The sequence below is a fragment of the Cherax quadricarinatus genome, unplaced genomic scaffold, assembly GCF_038502225.1.
Source record: "Cherax quadricarinatus isolate ZL_2023a unplaced genomic scaffold, ASM3850222v1 Contig214, whole genome shotgun sequence".
Classification (NCBI taxonomy): domain Eukaryota; kingdom Metazoa; phylum Arthropoda; class Malacostraca; order Decapoda; family Parastacidae; genus Cherax; species Cherax quadricarinatus.
Window position 1 is genome coordinate 15,545 of NW_027195240.1, and position 23,636 is coordinate 39,180.

The window sequence follows — 23,636 nt, forward strand, 5'->3', positions numbered from 1 at the left end:
AGTGACTGTAGCAGTAGCTGTAGCAGTGACTAGCAGTGACTGAAGACGCAGTAACTGTAGCAGTAACTGTAGCAGTGTAGCAGTGACTAACAGTGACTGTAGCAGTGACTGTAGCAGTTACTGTAACAGTAGTGACTGTAGCACTGTAACAACTGTAGCAGCAACTGTAGCAGTGACTGTAGCAGTGACTGTAGCAGTGACTGTAGCAGTGACTGTAGCAGTAACTGTAGCAGTAACTGTAGCAGTGACTGTAGCAGTAACTGTAGCAGTGATTGTATCAGTACCTGTAGCAGTGACTGTAGCAGTGACTGTAGTAGTGACTAGCAGTAACTGTAGCAGTAACTGTAGCAGTGACTGTAGCAGTGCCTGTAGCAGTGACTATAGCAGTGACTGTAGCAGCAACTGTAGCAGTGACTGTAGCAGCAACTGTAGCAGTGACTAGCAGTCTGTAGCAGTGACTGTAGAAGTGACTGTAGCAGTGACTGCAGCAGTAACTGTGACAGTAACTGCGGCAGTAGCATCTTGCAGCAGTAGTAACTTGCGGCAGTAGTATCCTGCGGCAGTAGTATCCTGCGGCAGTAGTATCCTGCGGCAGTAGTATCCTGCGGTAGTAGTAGTGTCCTGCGGTTGACTGGGTGTGGGGTGTGGCTTCAGGAAGCTTTGGAAGCCGCTGAAAGACTTCGCCGCGACCACAGCTTCGCCAGCTCTTGGGCCCTCAACTGCCCCTCTGGCGACGCTGGCACCTCTGCCACCCTGACGGCACTCCTGGAGACCAAGGACGCTCGCATCCTCTCCCTGGAGAGGGAGGTGGCCCTCCTGGAGGGGGAGGTGGCCATGGCGAGGGAGTCAGAAGGCCCAGTTCTCGGTGGTGGCCTGATGGCGGGTGGCGTAACGGGATCGCGCTGGGGGTCGCGCGCCTCTCTTGTTACACCGCCCCCGACGGACGACTCACGTCTCCTGCAAGTGTTGCAAGACAGGGAACGCAAAGCTAAATCGCAAGTAAGTTGCACAGTTTGGGCGCCGTGATGTCATGGAGGGCAGCCAGGCTCCCTTGTAACATTCTGGGGCCCCTTGTAACAGCCAGGCTCCCTTGTAACATTCTGGACCCCCTTGTAATAGCCAGGCTCCCTTGTAACATTCTGGGCCCCCATGTAACAGCCAGGCTCAACTGTAACATTCTGGACCCCATGTAACAGCCAGGCTCAGTTGTAACATTCTGGACTCCCATGTAACAGCCAGGCTCAGTTGTAACATTCTGGACTCCCATGTAACAGCCAGGCTTCAATGTAATACTCAGTATTAAAACCAGATTGGATCAGAAATTACCACTATTTCCTGTCAAAAATCCACTGAACCAGGACTTCTGTCCTGGTGGATTAAGACCAGACAGTCATGGATTATGCTGTGTCATAAAGGTTCGGACATACCTCTACCCACTCAGCCTCTGTATCTAGTCTTCAAGATGTGGCTAGTTTGTTGTGCACTCCGTAGCCATCATCTGGATGGTAGTGGATAGTTATTGTGCACCTTAGAGCATATGGGTGCACTATATGTCTGAGAAATAGGCCCAAAACCAAAAGCTTGGATATTCATATGTATATATATATATATATATATATATATATATATATATATATATATATATATATATATTTAAGAAAATTTAGGCTGCTAACTTAAAAAACTGGGTGCTTTTCCCTGTTATAAAAAAAATATCAGAATTTTTTAAGCTTCAATGGAAATCCTATAACAAAATCAGCTGTGAGAAAGGGGGGCGTGGCTCCCTGTATACAAATGACGTCACGGCTCCCCAAGGGCAATTAACGCCTCATTAAGCAACTTATAAGGCAAGGTTAATAACCTGCCTGGTAATTTGCTTCAGAATTTCGTGTTGTGAACTTAGAATTTAGAACTTAGATGTTGAACGGTGCCTCGCGACGGCGTCGTGCGTTCGTAACTGTGTTGTTGGGGTGCTAAGAGGTAAGTTGAGGCTGTGATTTGCATGGATTGTTTCGTAGTAACTGCCTCAGACAGTGTAACAAGCCTGCACCAGTTTGATGTACCCATCTAGGCCTACCTGTAGGGCAAGTTCTCGACTTACGAGCACTCAGGGTCCTTGCTTACGAGCAAGAGGCTTATAAATAATGGAATTTGTGTCGATTTGCTAAACCATAGGGGCAGTGGAACACCTGGTAATAGGGATTATTATTATCATTATAATTATTATTGTTTTGAAAGTCAAAGCGGCTAAACTTAAGTTGTTCATAAGTTGAAAAAACTTTACACTGCTCGTAAGTCAGGGACTCACTACGCCTCGCTGGGTATTCAATATGGGGCATTGTCTGGTATGTCGGAGCACCTCATTGGTCAGTTCCATAGATGAAGGAAGGTCGTGAGGGAGGGAGTTAGGATGGGAGGGAGAGAGAGGATGGGAGGGGAAGAGGGAGGTGGAGATGGAGTAAGGGGAAGTCGAGGAGCCGAATATAAACACATAATTATCTCTCATTTCTTACCTTTCTCACCCCTTCCTTCACCTCCTGGTCAAAATGTGTCGAGTAATAGTGACAGAGATTCCACCAGTAGAAATTTAGAGAGCCCCTTAGGCCTACTGCTACACTGAACTGAGGCTCAGTGGTTAAAAGTAAGACTTGTAGTTGTAAGGATCCCAGTTCGATGTTGAGTGTTTATTATGGAATAGTTGTTGATATGAAGTATCTCTGTGTATATACACTGAGATATCTCTGTGAATGTACAGTGAGAGTTGCAAGCCTCTCAGTGTATATACACTGAAAGATACACACCTCTGGGCGTAAATACAATGAGATATACACACTTCTCTGCATTTACACTGAGAGACACACTTCTCTGTATAAATACACTGAGAGATACACACTTTTCGGTGCATACACAGAGACATACACACCTCTCAGCATATACACACTGAGACATACCTCTCAGTGCATACACCCCCACCATACTAACACCACCATACTTCCCTCAGCTTGAAGAATCTCGTCTGGAGATACAGAAGAGAGATCAAGAGATCCTAGCTCTCTCAGCCAAAATGAAGACCTTAGAAGAACAACATACAGACTATCAAAGACACATAACTGTTCTCAAGGAATCTCTCTGTGCCAAGGAAGAACATTATAACATGCTACAAGCTGACGTGAGTAATTTACATGTATTTGTGTGTGTGTGTGTACTCACTTGTCTGTTCTCACTTATTTGTGGTTGCAGGGGTCGATTCATAGCTCCTGGCCCCGCCTCTTTACTGTTTGCTACTAGGTCCTCTTCCTGCTCTATGAGCTTTATCAAACCTCGTCTTAAAACTATGTATAGTTCCCGCCTCCACTACGTCGCTTTCTAGGCTACTCCACTTCCTGACAACTCTATGACTGAAGAAATACTTCCTAACATCCCTTTGACTCATAGGAGTCTTCAACTTCCAATTGTGACCTCTTGTTTCTGTGTCCCATCTCTGGAACATCCTGTCTTTGTCCACCTTGTCAATTCCTCGCAGTATTTTGTCATTATCATGTCTTCCCTGACCCTCCTGTCCTCCAGTGTCGTCAGGCCGATTTCCCTTATCAATCAATCAATCAAGTTTATTCTCTATAAGGGTCACAATGCTGGGTTTACATGTTATAAAATACTAATTACAGAGGGGGCCACTAGGACACCTAGCATGACTAGGCATTACAGAGGGGGCCACTAGGACACCTAGCATGGCTAGGCATTATAGAGGGGGCCACTAGGACACCTAGCATGGCTAGGCATTACAGAGGGGGCCACTAGGACACCTAGCATGACTAGGCATTACAGAGGGGGCCACTAGGACACCTAGCATGGCTAGGCATTACAGAGGGGGCCACTAGGACACCTAGCATGGGCAGACTTAGATTAATTCTTCAACTCTAAATTATTACAAATTATGGAATAAGTTGGTATTAATGCTAAGTGACTACATTATAGTTTGTGAGTTTAGCAATTTAAATGCTTTTGTTTGGGCACAATACACAGGTTCTATATTATAGTATCACAGGCAAACTTATGACTAGTGATTATAGACAAGTGGGTGAGTGAGTGTAAGTGTGAACAGGTGGTTTTTGGAAGGTCATTGATGTATATGAGGAAGAGCAGGGGACCAAGGACACTTCCCTGCAGAACTCCAGTATCAAGTGGCCGTGTTGTTGATGCTGTGTCTTTAATGGTGATATACTGATACCTATTAGTAAGGTAAGATTTGAAATAAGCAAGCACATGGCCTCTTATACCGTAATGATCAAGTTTGTGGAGTAGGATGTCGTGGTCTACTGTGTCAAAAGCTTTTCTTAGGTCAATAAAAATTCCTAGTGGATATTCCTTATTTTCCAATGCTGTGTAAAGCAGATCTAGCATTTTTATGATTGCATCATTAGTGCTTTTATTTTTCCTGAATCCAAATTGGCAGGGGTTGAGTATGTTTTGTGCCGTTATAAATTAATATAGTCTCCTGTGCACGAGTTTCTCAAAGATTTTGGATGTAGGATCACCACCTTCATGTATTGGTGTAACCCTTGCCATCTTGAGTAGTGACTTGTTAAAAAGTAATGTAATAGCATGCGAAAGGACATGGGTCGCTCGCTTGTACAATAACTTAACCTTTCTTCGTAGGACATACCTCTTAGCTCTGGGACTAGTCTTGTTGCAAACCTTTGCACTTTCTCTAATTCCTTGACGTGCTTGGCCAGGTGTGGGTTCCAAATTGGTGCTGCATACTCCAATATGGGCCTGACGATTATGGTGTACAGAGTCTTGAACGATTCCTTACTGAGGTATCGGAACGCTATTCTTAGGTTTGCTAGATGACCGTATGCTGCAGCAGTTATCTGGTTGATGTGCGCCTCAAGAGATATGCTCGGTATTATACTCACCCCCAGATCTTTTTCCTTGAGTGAGGTTCGCAGTCTCTGGCCATCTAAACTATACTGTGTCTGTGGTCTTCTTTGCCCTTCCCCAATCTTCATGACTTTGCACTTGGCGGAGTTAAACTCAAGGAGCCAGTTGCTGGACCAGGCTTGTAGCCTGTCCAGGTCTCTTTGTAGTCCTGCCTGATCCTCGACCAATTTAATTCTTCTCATTAACTTCACATCATCTTCAAACAAGGACACATCTGAGTCTATTCCTTCCATCGTGTCATTCACATATACCAAAAACACCACTGGTCCTAGGACTGACCCCTGTGAAACCTTTCTCGTCACAGGTACCCACTCTAACACCTCATCACGTACCATGACTCATTGTGTGTGTGTGTGTGTGTGTACTCACCTAATTGTACTCACCTAATTGTGCTCACCTAATTGTGGTTGCAGGGGTCGAGACTCAGCTCCTGGCCCCACCTCTTCACTGATCGCTACTGGATCCTCTCTCTCTCTGCTTCCTGAGCTTTGTCATACCTCTTCTTAAAACTATGTATGGTTCCTGCCTCCACTACTTCACTTGCTAGGCTATTCCACTTGCTGACAACTCTATGACTGAAGAAATACTTCCTAACGTCCCTGTGACTCGTCTGAGTCTTCAGCTTCCAGTTGTGACCCCTTGTCCCTGTGTCCCCTCTCTGGAACATCCTATCTCTGTCCACCTTGTCTATTCCCCGCAGTATCTTGTATGTCGTTATCATGTCTCCCCTGACCCTTCTGTCCTCCAGTGTCGTCAGTCCAATTTCCCTTAACCTTTCCTCGTACGACATTCCCTTGAGCTCTGAGACTAGCCTTGTTGCAAACCTTTGTACTTTCTCTAACTTCTTGACGTGCTTGACCAGGTGTGGGTTCCAGACTGGTGCTGCATACTCCAGTATGGGCCTAACATACACAGTGTACAGTGTCTTGAACGATTCCTTATTAAGGTATCGAAACGCTATTCTCAGGTTTGCCAGGCGCCCGTATGCTGCAGTGGTTATTTGGTTGATGTGTGCCTCCGGTGATGTGCTCGGTGTTATGGTCACCCCAAGGTCTTTCTCCCTGTGTGAGGTCTGTAGTCTTTGTCCACCTAGCCTATACTCTGTCTGCGGTCTTCTTTGCCCCTCCCCAATCTTCATGACTTTGCATTTGGCTGGATTTAATTCGAGAAGCCAGTTGCTGGACCACATGTCCAGCCTGTCCAGGTCTCTTTGCAGTCCTGCCTCATCCTCGTCCGATTTAATTCTTTTCATCAACTTCACGTCATCTGCGAACAGGGACACTTCAGAGTCTATTCCTTCCATCATGTCGTTCACATATATCAAAAATAGCACTGGTCCTAGAACTGACCCCTGTGGGACCCCGCTCGTAACAGGCCCCCACTGTGATACCTCTTCACGTACCATGACTCGTTGCTGCCTCCCTGTCAGGTATTCCCTTATCCATTGCAGTGCCCTCCCTTTTACGTGCGCCTGATCCTCCAGCTTCTGCACTAATCTCTTGTGGGGAACTGTGTCAAAGGCCTTCCTGCAGTCTAGGAAAATGCAATCTACCCACCCCTCTCTCTCGTGTCTTACTTCTGTTACCTTGTGTGTGTGTGTGTGTGTGTGTGTGTGCTTGGATGGTAGTAATAGTCTGGAGGGGTCAGGAGTTGGGGGTTGCCTGATTGACAGGTTCTGATTAGGTGATAGTCTAGAAATCATGTTGGTGGAGGTTAAATTTTATGTTCGCATTCAAAATGATGATCAACGATGCCTCTAGATATCTCCACTTTTGTTAATCGTTCCCCTTAATGATTTTTCTGTCTTAAGTAAGAACATGAATATATATATATATATATATATATATATATATATATATATATATATATATATATATATATATATATATATATATATATATATATATATATATATATATATATATCCTTTCATAAATGTTACTCCAACAGCACATAAAGCCTTCCTATCTAACATGCTCACACATACTTGCTGGCAGTCTTAGCCCCTCACTTACAAAACTTCCTTTATCCCTTCTTTCTAGCCTTACCTAGGATGACCTCTACCCTGCCATCTTTCCACTACAGATTTTACACCCTCCAAATCACTATTTTGTTCCATCCTTTCTAAATGTTTGAACCTCCTCAAAAATCCCTCTTAAGCACTTTGGATAAAACTTTTAGAAACCCACACCTCCTAATCTCCAACCTATGGATTCTTTGAATAATATTCACACTGCACAGTGCCCTCAGACATGACATCTCCACTACCTCCAGCCTTCTCCTTGTTGCAACATTCACCACCCATGCTTCACACCCATACAATGCTAGTCATGGCATTATGCAGGGCGAGCGCCCCTGCATAATGCCATGATGAAAATCAAAGGCTTACCTTACAGGGGGTCTTTTTTCGTCAGTGCATTATGCCGGGTAGCAGCCATTAGCATGATGTCACGGCCTGCCACCACACTCCACAGTGACTCCTCAGTGCTAACGTGACTGCTGTGGTGAGAGGAAGTGTTGCACTTTTGTCTTTCATCTGCCCCATCTTTTGTCCGGTGTTCCCTTTGGTTTTGGGGCTATACATGTTTGATTATAGGTAAAAGGAAGTCTTTAACACCTGAAACTATAACTCAAATAATAGGGCTTCACAAAGCTGGGGACCAGACGAAAGAAATAGTCGAGAATGTTGGTGTGTGCAAGCATTCAGTGAGGAACTGGGTGCAGCATTTCAAGGCTGGTGGTGGTGTCGAGTTACCGTCTGCCAAACCTCAGCCTGGCCCCTCGAAGAAGACATCTGTTCGCACCTTAACTGTGTTAAAGAAGCAGTTAGAGAGCACACCTAAGATAACTGTTGGAGAATTGAAAGAAAAGAACCCACATCTTCTGTCAGAGGTGTCTGTAAGAACTGGTAATAGATGTGTGTCCAAACTGAGCTACAGTAGTCACCGCCAGGTTAAGAAACCGATCCTCTCCAAGCCACAGAAGAAATGTAGGCTGGATTATGCAAAGAAATATCTTCACTGGAATTCTCAACAGTGGTCTGAAGCACTTTGGAGTGATGAAGCAACCTTCACAATCACCTGTAACTGTGGGGGATGTGTGTACCGGCCCAGGTAGTGACCCGCTAGACCCAGGCTACACCTGTGGGACCACCAAACACCCAAACTCACTCATGGTTTGGGGGTGTTTCAGTGCTCAGAGTGTTTGCGAACTCATTGTGCTTCCCAAAAACCAGTATCTGAACCAGTATAATTACCTGGAGTTATTGTGTGACAATTTACCTGAGGCCTTTCACAAGTGTGGGGCTACGGGTTTTATGCAGGACCGTGCACTGTGTTATACCGCCAAATCTGTGAAGTGAGGTTCTATAATGACTGGCCAGGCAATTTCCCAGACCTAAACCCTATGAGAACCTCTGATCAATAGTGAAACAAAGTTTACTGGGCAAGAATGTCAATTCCATCCCACAGCTGGAGGCTGCTCTACATGAGGCATGGAATAATATACCTCCCCAAACCCTCAAGAATTTGTGTGAGAGGCCTCCTACGCAGCTGAGGGATGTGATTAAGTGTAAAGGATGCAGTACCATAATCTTTCATGGTATGTGTTTGTGTTTTGGTACATGTGTGGGGGAGGGGCGGCATAATTCCGTGACTAGCACTGTATAAGAGTGTTGGTACCACTACACTCTCATATATTCCCCTCATTGCTTCTGTGGATAACGCTCTGTCTCCACATACTCCTCAGCGCACCACTCATCAATTCTCTGATTCCCCTTGTCTTTCATAGACCTATCTGCTGAGAAGACCACTCCCAAATATCTAAATACATTAACTGCCTCCATACTCCCTCCTTCTAATCTCATATCCAATCTTTTGTTTCCTGGTTTATTTTTATACTTATTACCTTGCTCTTTCCTATGTTCACTTTTAATTTCCTTCTTTTACATACCCTACCAAACTCGTCCACCAACCTCCACAACTTCTCTTCAGAATCTCCCAAAAGCACAGTGTCATCAGCAAAAAGCAACTGTGACAACTCTCACTTTGTGTTAGATTCTTTATATTTTAATCCCACACCTTTTGCTAAGACCCTCGCATTCACTTCTCTTACACTCCCATACCCTGTGGCCCGGTGGCAAAAGCTCTTGCCTCACACAGTGAGTGTCCGGGTTCGATTCCTGGCGAAGGGGTGGAAACATTGGATGTGTTTCTGTACACTGGTTGTCTATGTTCACCCCTTAGTAAAATGGGTACCTGGGTGTTAGTGGACTGGTGCGGGTGGCATCCTGGGACAAAACTGACCTAATTTACCCGAAATGTTCAGCATAACAAGGGTCTTTCTATATAGTAGTATGTCACTGATGTCAGCTATGGTCTGTATACCTTGTACACGTACTTGTAGTAAATAAAGATAATATTATATTATTACTGAACAACCATGGTGACATCACGCACACCTGTCTAGGGCCTACTTTTACCCAGAAATGATCTCCCTCTTTCCTACATACCCTAACCTGAGCCTCTCAGGTTAGGTTAACCTCAGGTTAGGTTAACCTCAGGTTAGGTTAACCTCAGGTTAGGTTAACCTCAGGTTAGGTTAACCTCAGGTTACATTAACCTCAGGTTATGTTAACCTCAGGTTACGTTAACCTCAGGTTACGTTAACCTCAGGTTACGTTAACCTCAGGTTACGTTAACCTCAGGTTAGGTTAACCTCAGGTTAGGTTAACCTCAGGTTAGGTTAACCTCAGGTTAACATCCTGTACTCCATCTTACTCTTAATTCTTTCAGTAATAACTACCATACACCTTACTAGGTACACTCAACAGGCTTATTCCCCTATAATTTTTACGCTCTCTTTTGTCCCCTTTGCCTTTATATAAGGGAATCATTCATGTTCTCTGCCAGTCTCTAGGTACCTTCCCCTCTTCTATATTTTTATTAAATAAAAGCACCAACCATTCTTAAATTATATTCCCACCTGCTTTTAACATTTTTGTTTTGATCCCATCAGTCCCAGTCATACATATCTCCCTCACACGTACATCTGGTTCTTCCTCACTCCTAAAAGATGTTATATCTCTTTGGTCAATGCATGAAGTCACAGCTTCTCCATCTTCATCAACATTTAACAGTTCCTCAAAATATTCCCTTCATTTTCCCAATACCTCCAACTCTCCTCTCCTATTTTTACCTGTTAGATCAATTCACTCCTTATGCTTTCTCAACTTATCTCACTCCAAAACTTTTTCTCATTGTCAGCAAAATTTGTTGACTGCATCTCTCTCACTCTCTCATTTGCTCTTCTTTTGCATTTCTTCACTAATCCCTTAGCCTCTCTTTTTCTCTTTATATCCACCTCCCACCTTATATCACTTCTGCTTTGTATAAACCTCTCATATGGTAATTTTTTTCCTCTTACTACTTTCTACGTTATTCCACCAATTGCTCTTCTTCCCTCCTGCACCCACTTTCCTGTAACTACAAACTTCTGCTGAACACTCTAACACTGCATTCTTAAATTTATCCCATATCTCTTCAACCTCATTCCCTATAGTCTCACTAGACCATCTTTCTACCAATACTTGCCTATGTCATACTCTAACCACTTCTTCTTTTAGGTTTTAATCCTTCACTTCTCTCTCTTACTTACTGATGTTGTTACCCTTGTATTCCATCTGCCTTTTACTTTCACTGCTGCTACAGCTAAAAAAAATGATCTTATATATCTGTTCACATGACTCACAAAACCGTAATGACACAATTGCAAACAAACCATACCACAGGTGGGGTTAGAACCCGCGATCAGAGAGTCACAGAACTCCAGACCAACGCATTAGCCACTGGGCCAGGTGGCTACAATAGATTCTTATTGTGGCTAGTTGGTCCAATGACTAACGTGACGGTCTGGAGTTTTGTAACTCTCAGATTGCTGGTTCTAACCCCACCTGTGGTATGGTTTATATATCTGTTGACCCTCTATAAATATGCGCATCCTGGTGTCTACCCAACAATCTTTTATCTACCAATACAAAGTCCAACAAACTACTCTCATTATACCCTATATCATATCTCTTATGCTTATTCTTTTTTTCTTAAAATATGTATTGCCTATTACCAAACCTCTTTCTATACAAAGTTCATTCAAATGCCCCTATTATCATTTATCCCTGGCACTCCAAACTTACCTTCCACTATACACAAATAACCTGCACATAGAAGAGAGGAGCTTACGATGACGTTTTGGTCCGACTTTGACTGTTTACAAAGTCACAGTATTGTCCCTTTTTTTTTTTTTTGTTATTTACCTTCCACTATCTATAATCTTTTCTCAACTGGGCATTTTGGCCCCATGCCACAGTTGCTATCTAACTTGGTCCAAAACTTCCTAAACAGTCACTTAACATCTCCCAAAACCTCTCTCTTCTTCACTCTTCAGGTGCATAAACACTTAATATAACCCACTTTTTGCATCCGACCCTTATTTTAATTCACATAATTTTTGAATTTATACATTCATATTCCCTCTTCTCCTTCCATAACTGATCCTTCAACATTATTGCTACACCTTCCTTAGTCTAGCTCTTTCAGATACACTTACCCCCTTCAGCTTTGTTTCACTTAGAGCCACGATGTTCATCTTCTTTTCATTCATAATATTGGCAGTCATCTCTTATCATCTACACTACATCCACACACATTCAAACATCCTACCTTTATAAAGTTAAAGTTATTCTTATATATATATATATATATATATATATATATATATATATATATATATATATATATATATATATATATATATATATATATATATATATATATATATATAAAATATATATAGGGGAAGGAAAGAGGGGTAGGGGTCGTCCTCAAAAGGGTTGGAAAGAGGGGGTAAAGGAGGTTTTGTGGGCGAGGGGCTTGGACTTCCAGCAAGCGTGCATGAGCGTGTTAGATAGGAGTGAATGGAGACGAATGATACTTGGGACCTGACGATCTGTTGGAGTGTGAGCAGGGTAATATTTAGTGAAGGGATTCAGGGAAACCGGTTATTTTCTTATAGTCGGACTTGAGTCCTGGAAATGGGAAGTACAATGCCTGCACTTTAAAGGAGGGGTTTGGGATATTGGCAGTTTGGAGGGATATGTTGTGTATCTTTATACGTATATGCTTCTAAACTGTTGTATTCTGAGCACCTCTGCAAAAGCAGTGATAATGTGTGAGTGTGGTGAAAGTGTTGAATGATGATGAAAGTATTTTCTTTTTGGGGATTTTCTTTCTTTTTTGGGTCACCCTGCCTCGGTGGGAGACGACCAACTTGTTGAAAATATATATATATATATATATATATATATATATATATATATACTTTTTTATGTGTGTGGCAATAGCCTGGAGGGGCCAGGAGCTAGGGTCATCTGACTGGCTGGTTCTGATTGGGTGATATTAGTTTAGAAATTGCCTTGGTGAAGGTTAAATTTTATGTGATCATTCAACGCAACTATTAAAGATGCCTCCAGACATCTCCCACTCTGTTAGTCATTCCCCTTAATGACCGTTTTGAGTTCACATTACCTCATCAGAAACATAGCACTCAGGTACCTCTTGACTTCTCTGGCAAGTCATGGGGGAAGTGGCAAACCCATCAGTGCCATGTAATGACTGGTTAATCAGATAATGCTGTACAGAGTGGCATGCTGACCACAGAAAGCTTGATGCTGTTTTTATGGCAGCTTACTGCTGTTATGACTGCAGCAGAGTTGTCAGTGCTGTTTAGCCCCCACTGGGTCTAGTGCTGTGGGGGGGGAACCCTATGTGTCTCTTACTCTCTCTCTCTCTCTCTCTCTCTCTCTCTCTCTCTCTCTCTCTCTCTCTCTCTCTCTCTCTCTCTCTCCCCCACGTCTTGCTCTACACTGGTTCAATTAAAGCTGACTTTCACCACAGAGGCAGTGGCACCCCTCACTGCCTCTCTTGGCACTCCTCAGTGCCTCCCACTGCTTCTCCTGGCGCTCCTTACTGCGTCCCACTGCCTCTCTTGGCACTCCTTACTGTGTCCCACTGCCTCTCTTGGCACTCCTTACTGTGTCCCACTGCCTCTCTTGGCACTCCTTACTGTGTCCCACTGCCTCTCTTGGCACTCCTTACTGTGTTCCACTGCTTCTCTTGGCACTCCTTACTGTGTCCCACTGCCTCTCTTGGCACTCCTCACTGCCTTTCTTGGCACTCCTCACTGCCTCTCTTGACACTCCTCACTGCCTCTCTTGACACTCCTCACTGCCTCTCTTGACACTCCTCACTGCCTCTCTTGACACTCCTCACTGCCTCTCTTGACACTCCTCACTGCCTCTCTTGACACTCCTCACTGCCTCTCTTGGCACTCCTCACTGCCTCTCTTGACACTCCTCACTGCCTCTCTTGACACTCCTCACTGCCTCTCTTGACACTCCTCACTGCCTCTCTTGACACTCCTCACTGCCTCTCTTGACACTCCTCACTGCCTCTCTTGACACTCCTCACTGCCTCTCTTGACACTCCTCACTGCCTCTCTTGACACTCCTCACTGCCTCTCTTGACACTCCTCACTGCCTCTCTTGACACTCCTCACTGCCTCTCTTGACACTCCTCACTGCCTCTCTTGGCACTCACTTCATCTCACTGAGTGTAAAACATAAGCCTGGTAAAAGTTTTGCACTCTGGCATGACCAGATCACCTAATATGACAGATATACCTCACCATATACCTTCACTGTCAACTGGTCTGCGACCTGATAACAGGGGGACCAAATGACCCCCCTGACCCATCAATACATACAACAGGAGGCCATTAACAGGTCCAACAGTGCTTCGACAACAGAATTGATTTTCCAGCAAATTGGTCAGCCAACCCAACTAATCACTGAGTTTAATCCATTTTTGGGTCCCATTAGAGGGCCTCTGCCGCTATAGGGGTGATAACCCACCAGTAAGGGGCCATGACTCCTTGTTTGAGAAACAAGTAGGTAAATTCTATAATGTATAGTCCTTTAGGTCATACAGGGGTCGAGTCTCAGCGCCTTGTTCGAACGCAAAGTATACCCATATAAATTCATAATTATATATATATATATATATATATATATATATATATATATATATATATATATATATATATATATATATATATATATATATTTATTTTTTTATTATCACACTGGCCGATTCCCACCAAGGCAGGGTGGTCCACCAAGGCAGGGTGGTCCACCAAGGCAGGGTGGTCCACCAAGGCAGGGTGGTCCACCAAGGCAGGGTGGCCCGAAAAAGAAAAACTTTCACCATCATTCGCTCCATCACTGTCTTGCCAGAAGGGTGCTTTACACTACAGTTTTTAAACTGCAACATTAACACCCCTCCTTCAGAGTGCAGGCACTGTACTTCCCATCTCCAGGACTCAAGTCCGGCCTGCCGGTTTCCCTGAATCCCTTCATAAATGTTACTTTGCTCACACTCCAACAGCACGTCAAGTATTAAAAACCATTTGTCTCCATTCACTCCTATCAAACGCGCTCACGCATGCCTGCTGGAAGTCCAAGCCCCTCGCACACAAAACCTCCTTTACCCCCTCCCTCCAACCCTTCCTAGGCCGACCCCTACCCCGCCCTCCTTCCACTATATATATATATATATATATATATATATATATATATATATATATATATATATATATATATATATATATATATATATATATATATATATATATATATATATATATATATATACAGGCCTTCCATGTTAGCTACAATAAGATTTATTTAACAAAATATATTTATACACTGGAGTTTACCTGGAGAGAGTTCCGGGGGTCAACGCCCCCGTGGCCCGGTCTGTGACCAGGCCTCCTGGTGGATCAGAGCCTGATCAACCAGGCTGTTGCTGCTGGCTGCACGCAAACCAACGTACGAGCCACAGCCCGGCTGATCAGGAACTGACTTTAGGTGCTGGTCCAGTGCCAGCTTGAAGACTGCCAGGGGTCTGTTGGTAATCCCCCTTATGTGTGCTGGGAGGCAGTTGAACAGTCTCGGGCCCCTGACACTTATTGTATGGTCTCTTAACGTGCTAGTGACACCCCTGCTTTTCATTGGGGGGATGTTGCATCGTCTGCCAAGTCTTTTGCTTTCGTAGTGAGTGATTTTCGTGTGCAAGTTCGGTACTAGTCCCTCTAGGATTTTCCAGGTGTATATAATCATGTATCTCTCCCTCCTGCATTCCAGGGAGTACAGGTTTAGGAACCTCAAGCGCTCCCAATAATTGAGGTGTTTTATCTCCGTTATGCGCGCCATGAAAGTTCTCTGTACATTTTCTAGGTCGGCAATTTCACCTGCCTTGAAAGGTGCTGTTAGTGTGCAGCAATATTCCAGCCTAGATAGAACAAGTGACCTGAAGAGTGTCATCATGGGCTTGGCCTCCCTAGTTTTGAAGGTTCTCATTATCCATCCTGTCATTTTTCTAGCAGATGCGATTGATACAATGTTATGGTCCTTGAAGGTGAGATCCTCCGACATGATCACTCCCAGGTCTTTGACGTTGGTGTTTCGCTCTATTTTGTGGCCAGAATTTGTTTTGTACTCTGATGAAGATTTAATTTCCTCATGTTTACCATATCTGAGTAATTGAAATTTCTCATCGTTGAACTTCATATTGTTTTCTGCAGCCCACTGAAAGATTTGGTTGATGTCCGCCTGGAGCCTTGCAGTGTCTGCAATGGAAGACACTGTCATGCAGATTCGGGTGTCATCTGCAAAGGAAGACACGGTGCTGTGGCTGACATCCTTGTCTATGTCGGATATGAGGATGAGGAACAAGATGGGAGCTAGTACTGTGCCTTGTGGAACAGAGCTTTTCACCATAGCTGCCTCGGACTTTACTCTGTTGACGACTACTCTCTGTGTTCTGTTAGTGAGGAAATTATAGATCCATCGACCGACTTTTCCTGTTATTCCTTTAGCACGCATTTTGTGCGCTATTACGCCATGGTCACACTTGTCGAAGGCTTTTGCAAAGTCTGTATATATTACATCTGCATTCTTTTTGTCTTCTAGTGCATTTAGGACCTTGTCGTAGTGATCCAATAGTTGAGACAGACAGGAGCGACCTGTTCTAAACCCATGTTGCCCTGGGTTGTGTAACTGACGGGTTTCTAGATGGGTGGTGATCTTGCTTCTTAGGACCCTTTCAAAGATTTTTATGATATGGGATGTTAGTGTTATCGGTCTGTAGTTCTTTGCTGTTGCTTTACTGCCCCCTTTGTGGAGTGGGGCTATGTCTGTTGTTTTTAGTAACTGTGGGACGACCCCCGTGTCCATGCTCCCTCTCCATAGGATGGAAAAGGCTCGTGATAGGGGCTTCTTGCAGTTCTTGATGAACACAGAGTTCCATGAGTCTGGTCCTGGGGCAGAGTGCATGGGCATGTCATTTATCGCCTGTTCGAAGTCATTTGGCGTCAGGATAACATCGGATAGGCTTGTGTTAATCAAATTTTGTGGCTCTCTCATAAAAAATTCATTTTGATCTTCGACTCTCAGTCTGGTTAGCGGCTTGCTAAAAACTGAGTCATATTGGGACTTGAGTAGCTCACTCATTTCCTTGCTGTCATCTGTGTAGGACCCATCTTGTTTAAGTAGGGGCCCAATACTGGACGTTGTTCTCGATTTTGATTTGGCATAGGAGAAGAAATACTTTGGGTTTCTTTCGATTTCATTTATGGCTTTTAGTTCCTCCCGCGATTCCTGACTCCTAAAGGATTCTTTTAGCTTAAGTTCGATGCTTGCTATTTCTCTGACCAGTGTCTCCCTACGCATTTCAGATATATTGACCTCTTTTAGCCGCTCTGTTATTCTTTTCCATTGCCTGTAAAGGGAGCGCCTGTCTCTTTCTATTTTACATCTACTCCTCCTTTTTCTTAGAGGAATAAGCCTTGTGCATACATCGAGTGCCACCGAGTTAATCTGTTCCAGGCATAAGTTGGGGTCTGTGTTGCTTAGTATATCTTCCCAGCTTATATCGGTTAGGACTTGGTTTATACTATTGGGAAGTGGAAAAGAATTCCTCCTCTGTAAGCCATGCGTGTCGTAAGAGGCGACTAAAATGCAGGGAGCAAGAGGCTAGTAACCCCCTTCTGTATACATTACTAAATTTAATAAGAGAAACTTTTTTTTTTTTTTTAGGTCACCCTGCCTCAGTGGGATATGGCCGGTTCATTGAGGAAAAAAGGGGGTTTTTCTGTAAAAACTTACTTTTGTGGTTACAGTGGTGGCCCATGCTAACTTCCCAATGCTGTATAAATACAGTGGACCCCCGGTTTACGATACTGTTTCATTCCAGAAGTATGTTCAGGTGCCAGTACTGACCGAATTTGTTCCCATAAGGAATATTGTGAATTAGATTAGTCCATTTCAGACCCCCAAACATACAAATACAAACGCACTTACATAAATACACTTACATAATGGGTCGCATTGGGAGCTGATCGTAAACCGGGGGTCCACTGTATACCTGGTTGAATGGGTCTTATTGTAGCCAGCTGGGCCACTGGTTTATGCACTGGCCTGGAATTTCATGACTCGCCACGACTTCAACCCCCACCTGTTCTGCGGTTTCCAATTGTCATGATGATGTGAGTCAGAATAATATTGTTCTCCTGCAGGTGGAGGAACTGAGGCAGCGCCTGGAGGAAAAAAACAAAACAATTGAGAAAAAGACCCAACAGGCCCTCCAGACTACTCAGGAGAGGAACAAACTAAACTCAGAACTTACTGAACTTAGAGACCACATGGACATTAAGGACCGGAAGATCAATGTTCTTCAGAGGAAGGTGAGCTTTATGATCTTTTGGCAGGGGGGGGAGGAGGTGAACACCTGTTGTACACCTGTTTTAAGCAAGTTATACACCCATTATACACAGGTTATACATGAGTCATTAAAACTGGTTAGTTAATAGGGATTAAAGTCTACTATATTAAGACTGGTTTCTTTAGAAGGTATAATGAGCTAATTTAAGGATGACTTATGCATTTAATGATAATGTTCAACTAACCCAGTTTTTTAACTATGCTAACCACTAACTGCTAACTACTAATCGCTAATTACTAACCACTAACTGCTATGATGTTTGCTTTGATATTTCCTCTTGAAATCAGGCATCCCCTGCCTGTGTGGGAGACTACTTAGTCTTGTTCTTCGAGGAAGATGCTTCAATAATGTCATTTTCCAGATTGAGAATCTTGAAGATTTGCTCCGAGAGAAGGATAACCAGGTAGATATGGCACGAGCAAGGTTAACAGCTGTCCAGGCACACCATTCTACCTCTGAGGGTGCTCTGACATCATTAGAGGAGGCCATCGGCGACAAGGATAAGCAGATCCAACAGTTACGTGAGCAGAGGGACAGAGCAGAGCAGGAGCGCCATCAGGAGCAGTCGTTGCATGAGCGCGACATCGCAGAGTATAAGATGAAGTTGCACACACTGGAGGGCGAGGTTGAAAAGCTTCAAGTCCGTCTGGAGCGCTCCCTAGCGGAGAAGGACAAGCTAGAGGCTAAGCTGGAATCTAGCCAGTCTGAGCTGGGCAAGGCAAAAGCTGAGTTGGAAAAGATGCATGGGGAGGTGGGCAAGAGCACCAGTGACTACGAATCCTACCGACATCGACTCACCAAAATTGAAATGGAAAACGACAGGCTCCGGACAGAGAACGAACGCTTGCACCACGACCTTGAACGATCACACCCAACATACGGACGGTCTGCTGCCTTGCCTGGCGGACCAGGAGAAGTAGAACGACTGCAGGAGAAACTGGACAAGTGCCAAGCAGAGCTCCGGCGAGCACAGACAGAACTACGCATGAACCAGGCGGACTACGAACGGTCGCACGTGGAGGTAAAGGTTAATAATCACTTTCGTTCTCGTTAATAGCGAGCAGAACTAACCTAGAAATAGTTACCCCATTTTGAAATCCCTTACTACCTAATTAGAATTGTTTTGAAAACCTGTAGGCAGCATTTTGAAGTCCCTGTAGGTTAAATATTTTTTTTTCTAAAAATCCTTTGGCCACATTTTGAATTTCTTACACCCAAATTAGAATATTTTTTTTAAATATCCATAGCCACATTATTAGCCAATATTTTGAAGACTTTATAACCTTTCTAGAGCAATTTAAAAATACATCATAGTCACATTAGAATTAATTTTTGAATAATTAATCCATCAACTTCCATATTTTGAAATTTAAAACAATACAATAGCCACATTTCTACACACAAAAAAAAAAAATTGACGACCTAGTGTCTCGAGACACCACCATAGCCAGGGATTATAAAATTGGAGCCTCATCAATATCAGAATTTTGGATTTTCCACTGAGTTGTGCATTGAACAATTCCAGTAGTGGATCACAATAATTACTGCAGATTTATGTGTGTACATCTAGTAGCCACACAGTTTATTTTTTGTATCGTAAATAAATTAGCAAAATATCCCCCAAAAATTATCTGTATAATAAATTTTGATAACTGAGTTCAGTTTTTTAATTAGAGAATAAATATCTCTTTAAATATTGCTTTAACTTAATTATTATTGCTCTAAATTTAATAATATTCCTCTGTAGTCATTAAATATTGCTCTAAACTCACCAAATATTGCTCTAAACTCATTAAATATTGCTCTAACTTATCAAATATTGCTCTAAACTCATTAAATATTGCTCTAAACTCATCAAATATTGCTCTAAACTCATTAAATATTGCTCTAACTCATCAAATATTGCTCTAAACTCATTAAATATTATTCTAAACTCATTAAACATTGCTGTAACTCATCAAATATTGCCCTAAGCTCATTAAATATTGCTTTAAGTTAGTGATTCCTGAAGTGGGCAGTACCGCCCTCTGGGTGTGGCAGAAAGATCCAAGGGGGTGTTGAGGGTAAAAGTGGGCGGTAGGGAGGCGGCATCAGAATCAAGGTAGCATTTGCTTTACAAAATCTACATAACAAAATCTAAGACATAGTGAGATCTTCCAGTTTTCCAGCCTCATTAAATCTGAGAAGGAAAAGAGCATACCAGATGATGACCTGAATGAGCTACATAGAGACATGTCTGACAGATATCACGATCTTTTTTTGCTTAAAATACCAGACTGGATGATCAGTCTATTCCTAGATATCAGTAATGAGGAAAGAGGAATCCTGGAGGAAGAACTGATTTTACCCCAAAATGACTCTGAGCTAAGACCATAGTTCAAAAAATTGTATCGAGATTTTAGGTTACAAAAAAAAAAAAAAAAATCTGACTGCTATCCTGCACTGTGGAACAAAGTCAAGATGTACTTTATAGCCTTTCCAGTATCATATTTAGTAGAGTGAGGCTTCAGCGCAGTCGCCGAGCTTCTTTCCTGGCAAAGAAACAGATTGAAAATTATTGTATGCAGGGATCTAAGACTTCTTCTTAGTGCCTTCAAGTCTGATGTTGATTATTATTATTATTATTATAATCAAGGGGGAAGTGCTAAACCCGGTGGATTATACAGCGCCCGGGGGGGGGGATGTGGAAGGCATTCAGGCTTAATTCGGGGAACTGGAGCACAGATCCAATTCCCTATATCAAGAGCCCCTCACCAATATCAAGGAACCTTCCTTGATGTTCCTGCACCAAACTCATTCTTCTCATTAAAGCTATGAAGATGAGATGTAAATTTTTACTCCTTCATATTGTTAAATTTTTTACTATGTTAATTTTTATGTGTGAAATATATTTATAGCATTAGATTAGTTGTTTTGAATTTGCAGTAAATCTAATACAGTAGAACCTTGGTTGTCGAACTTAACTCATTCCAGATGTCAGTTCGACAACCAAAACCTTGGTTGTCGAACTTAACTCATTCCAGATGTCAGTTCGACAACCAAAACCTTGGTTGTCGAACTTAACTCATTCCAGATGTCAGTTCGACAACCAAAACCTTGGTTGTCGAACTTAACTCATTCCAGATGTCAGTTCGACAACCAAAACCTTGGTTGTCGAACTTAACTCATTCCAGATGTCAGTTCGACAACCAAAACCTTGGTTGTCGAACTTAACTCATTCCAGATGTCAGTTCGACAACCAAAACCTTGGTTGTCGAACTTAACTCATTCCAGATGTCAGTTCGACAACCAAAAATGGATGACAACCAAAGCAATTTTTCCCAAAAAGAATAATATAAAGAGAATAAATCCATTCCAGACCCTCAAATGACAATATTAGTAATTTATTGAAAATGTACTAAATTATACATAAAACTGTAAAAATTAATACTACAAGCAACTTTAGCTGAGAATTTAATTGCCCCGTACCTGTCAGTGTAGAGGTAATGGCATACGGGAAGCAGAAGGTGGAGACGACGGTATATTATTCTGCTTGGAAGAAGAGTCACCTTCTATTAACCCGTAAACGGTCCAAGCAGATCTACGTTCACATGTGCGGCGCTACAAAAGTAGATCAATGTTTTTTTTTACATATTTTCAAATATAACAAAAAAAAACAGTAGATCAAAGTATTTTTACATACTTTCAAATGTTGAAAAAACGTATATGTACGTTTGGACCATTTACGGGTTAATATGGTAGGCAACTCTCCTTCTGGTGTTGTTTCTCTTCTCTGTCTCTTTTCACTACTAACACCTTGTTCTGTCTCACTGGTTCTTATTCTCATTAAAAACCTGGCCAATTCCAGTGTTCCACTCGACCAAACTCATAGCTATTTCGCTAGTAATCTCTCTATTCTATCAACTGAGCACAAGAAACTGCCCATTTATCTATTTCAACTAACCAAATAAAGTGATCAGAAATCGTTTCTTTGGCCAATTTCACACAAAATTCAATATTGCCAGTTGAAAAGTATGGTCCAGAATAAGATAAGATAAGATTTTGTTCGGATTTTTAACCCCGGAGGGTTAGCCACCCAGGATAACCCAAGAAAGTCAGTGCATCATTGAGGACTGTCTGTCTTATTTCCACTGTGGTCCTCAATCCTGTCCCCCAGGATGCAACCCACACCAGTTGACTAACACCCAGGTACCTATTTGCTGCTAGGTGAACAGGACAACAGGTGTAAGGAAGCACGTCAAAATGTTTCCACCCTGCCGGGATTCGAACCCAGGTCCTCCGTGTGTGAAGCGAGAGCTTTAGCACCAGGCCAACGGGGCCACATAGTAGACATTCCTGGCACTAAAAAAACATCTCTGTTCATTTTTTTTATTTATTATTATCACACTGGCCGATTCCCACCAAGGCAGGGTGGCCCGAAAAAGAAAAACTTTCACCATCATTCACTCCATCACTGTCTTGCCAGAAGGGTGCTTTACACTACAGTTTTTAAACTGCAACATTAACACCCCTCCTTCAGAGTGCAGGCACTGTACTTCCCATCTCCAGGACTCAAGTCCGGCCTGCCGGTTTCCCTGAACCCCTTCATAAATGTTACTTTGCTCACACTCCAACAGCACGTCAAGTATTAAAAACCATTCGTCTCCATTCACTCCTATCAAACACGCTCATGCACGCCTGCTGGAAGTCCAAGCCCCTCGCACACAAAACCTCCTTTACCCCCTCCCTCCAACCTTTCCTAGGCCAACCCCTACGCTGCCTTCCTTCCACTACAGACTGATACACTCTTGAAGTCATTCTTTTTCGCTCCATTCTCTCTACATGTCCGAACCACCTCAACAACCCTTCCTCAGCCCTCTGGACAACAGTTTTGGTAATCCTGCACCTCCTCCTAACTTCCAAACTACGAATTCTCTGCATTATATTCACACCACACATTGCTCTCAGACATGACATCTGCACTGCCTCCAGCCTTCTCCTCGCTGCAACATTCATCACCCATGCTTCACACCCATATAAGAGCATTGGTAAAACTATACTCTCATACATTCCCCTCTTTGCCTCCAAGGACAAAGTTCTTTGTCTCCACAGACTCCTAAGTGCACCACTCACCCTTTTCCCCTCATCAATTCTATGATTCACCTCATCCTTCATAGACCCATCCGCTGACACGTCCACTCCCAAATATCTGAATACATTCACCTCCTCCATACTCTCTCCCTCCAATCTGATATCCAATCTTTCATCACCTAATATTTTTGTTATCCTCATAACTTTACTCTTTCCTGTATTCACTTTTAATTTTCTTCTTTTGCACACCCTACCAAATTCATCCACCAATCTCTGCAACTTCTCTTCAGAATCTCCCAAGAGCACAGTGTCATCAGCAAAGAGCAACTGTGACAACTCCCACTTTGTGTGTGATTCTTTATCTTTTAACTCCTCGCCTGTTGTCAAGACCCTCGCATTTACTTCTCTTACAACCCCATCTATAAATATATTAAACAACCACGGTGACATCACACATCCTTGTCTAAGGCCTACTTTTACTGGGAAAAAATTTCCCTCTTTCCTACATACTCTAACTTGAGCCTCACTATCCTCGTAAAAACTCTTCACTGCTTTCAGTAACCTACCTCCTACACCATACACTTGCAACATCTGCCACATTGCCCCCCTATCCACCCTGTCATACGCCTTTTCCAAATCCATAAATGCCACAAAGATCTCTTTAGCCTTATCTAAATACTGTTCACTTATATGTTTCACTGTAAACACCTGGTCCACACACCCCCTACCTTT

At 43.0% G+C, this 23,636-nt stretch overlaps 1 protein-coding gene across 7 annotated transcripts in view; it reads left to right on the top strand.

Moving 5' to 3' along the window:
• The first annotated feature begins 220 nt into the window (after positions 1-220).
• The window catches only part of brp (ELKS/RAB6-interacting/CAST family member bruchpilot), a 129,542-nt gene continuing 106,126 nt past the window's right edge, over positions 221-23,636 (top strand). Inside the window, exons 1-4 of one of the 7 annotated variants that reach the window (XM_070080196.1) lie at positions 221-999; positions 3,002-3,169; positions 17,629-17,796; positions 18,196-18,861. In XM_070080196.1, the coding sequence (XP_069936297.1) occupies positions 835-999; positions 3,002-3,169; positions 17,629-17,796; positions 18,196-18,861 (1,167 nt within the window). In that variant the 5' untranslated portion in view covers positions 221-834. The remainder of the gene's footprint in view (positions 1,000-3,001; positions 3,170-17,628; positions 17,797-18,195; positions 18,862-23,636) is intronic. The other 6 variants (XM_070080194.1, XM_070080190.1, XM_070080191.1 and 3 more) reach the window with 6 other exon arrangements.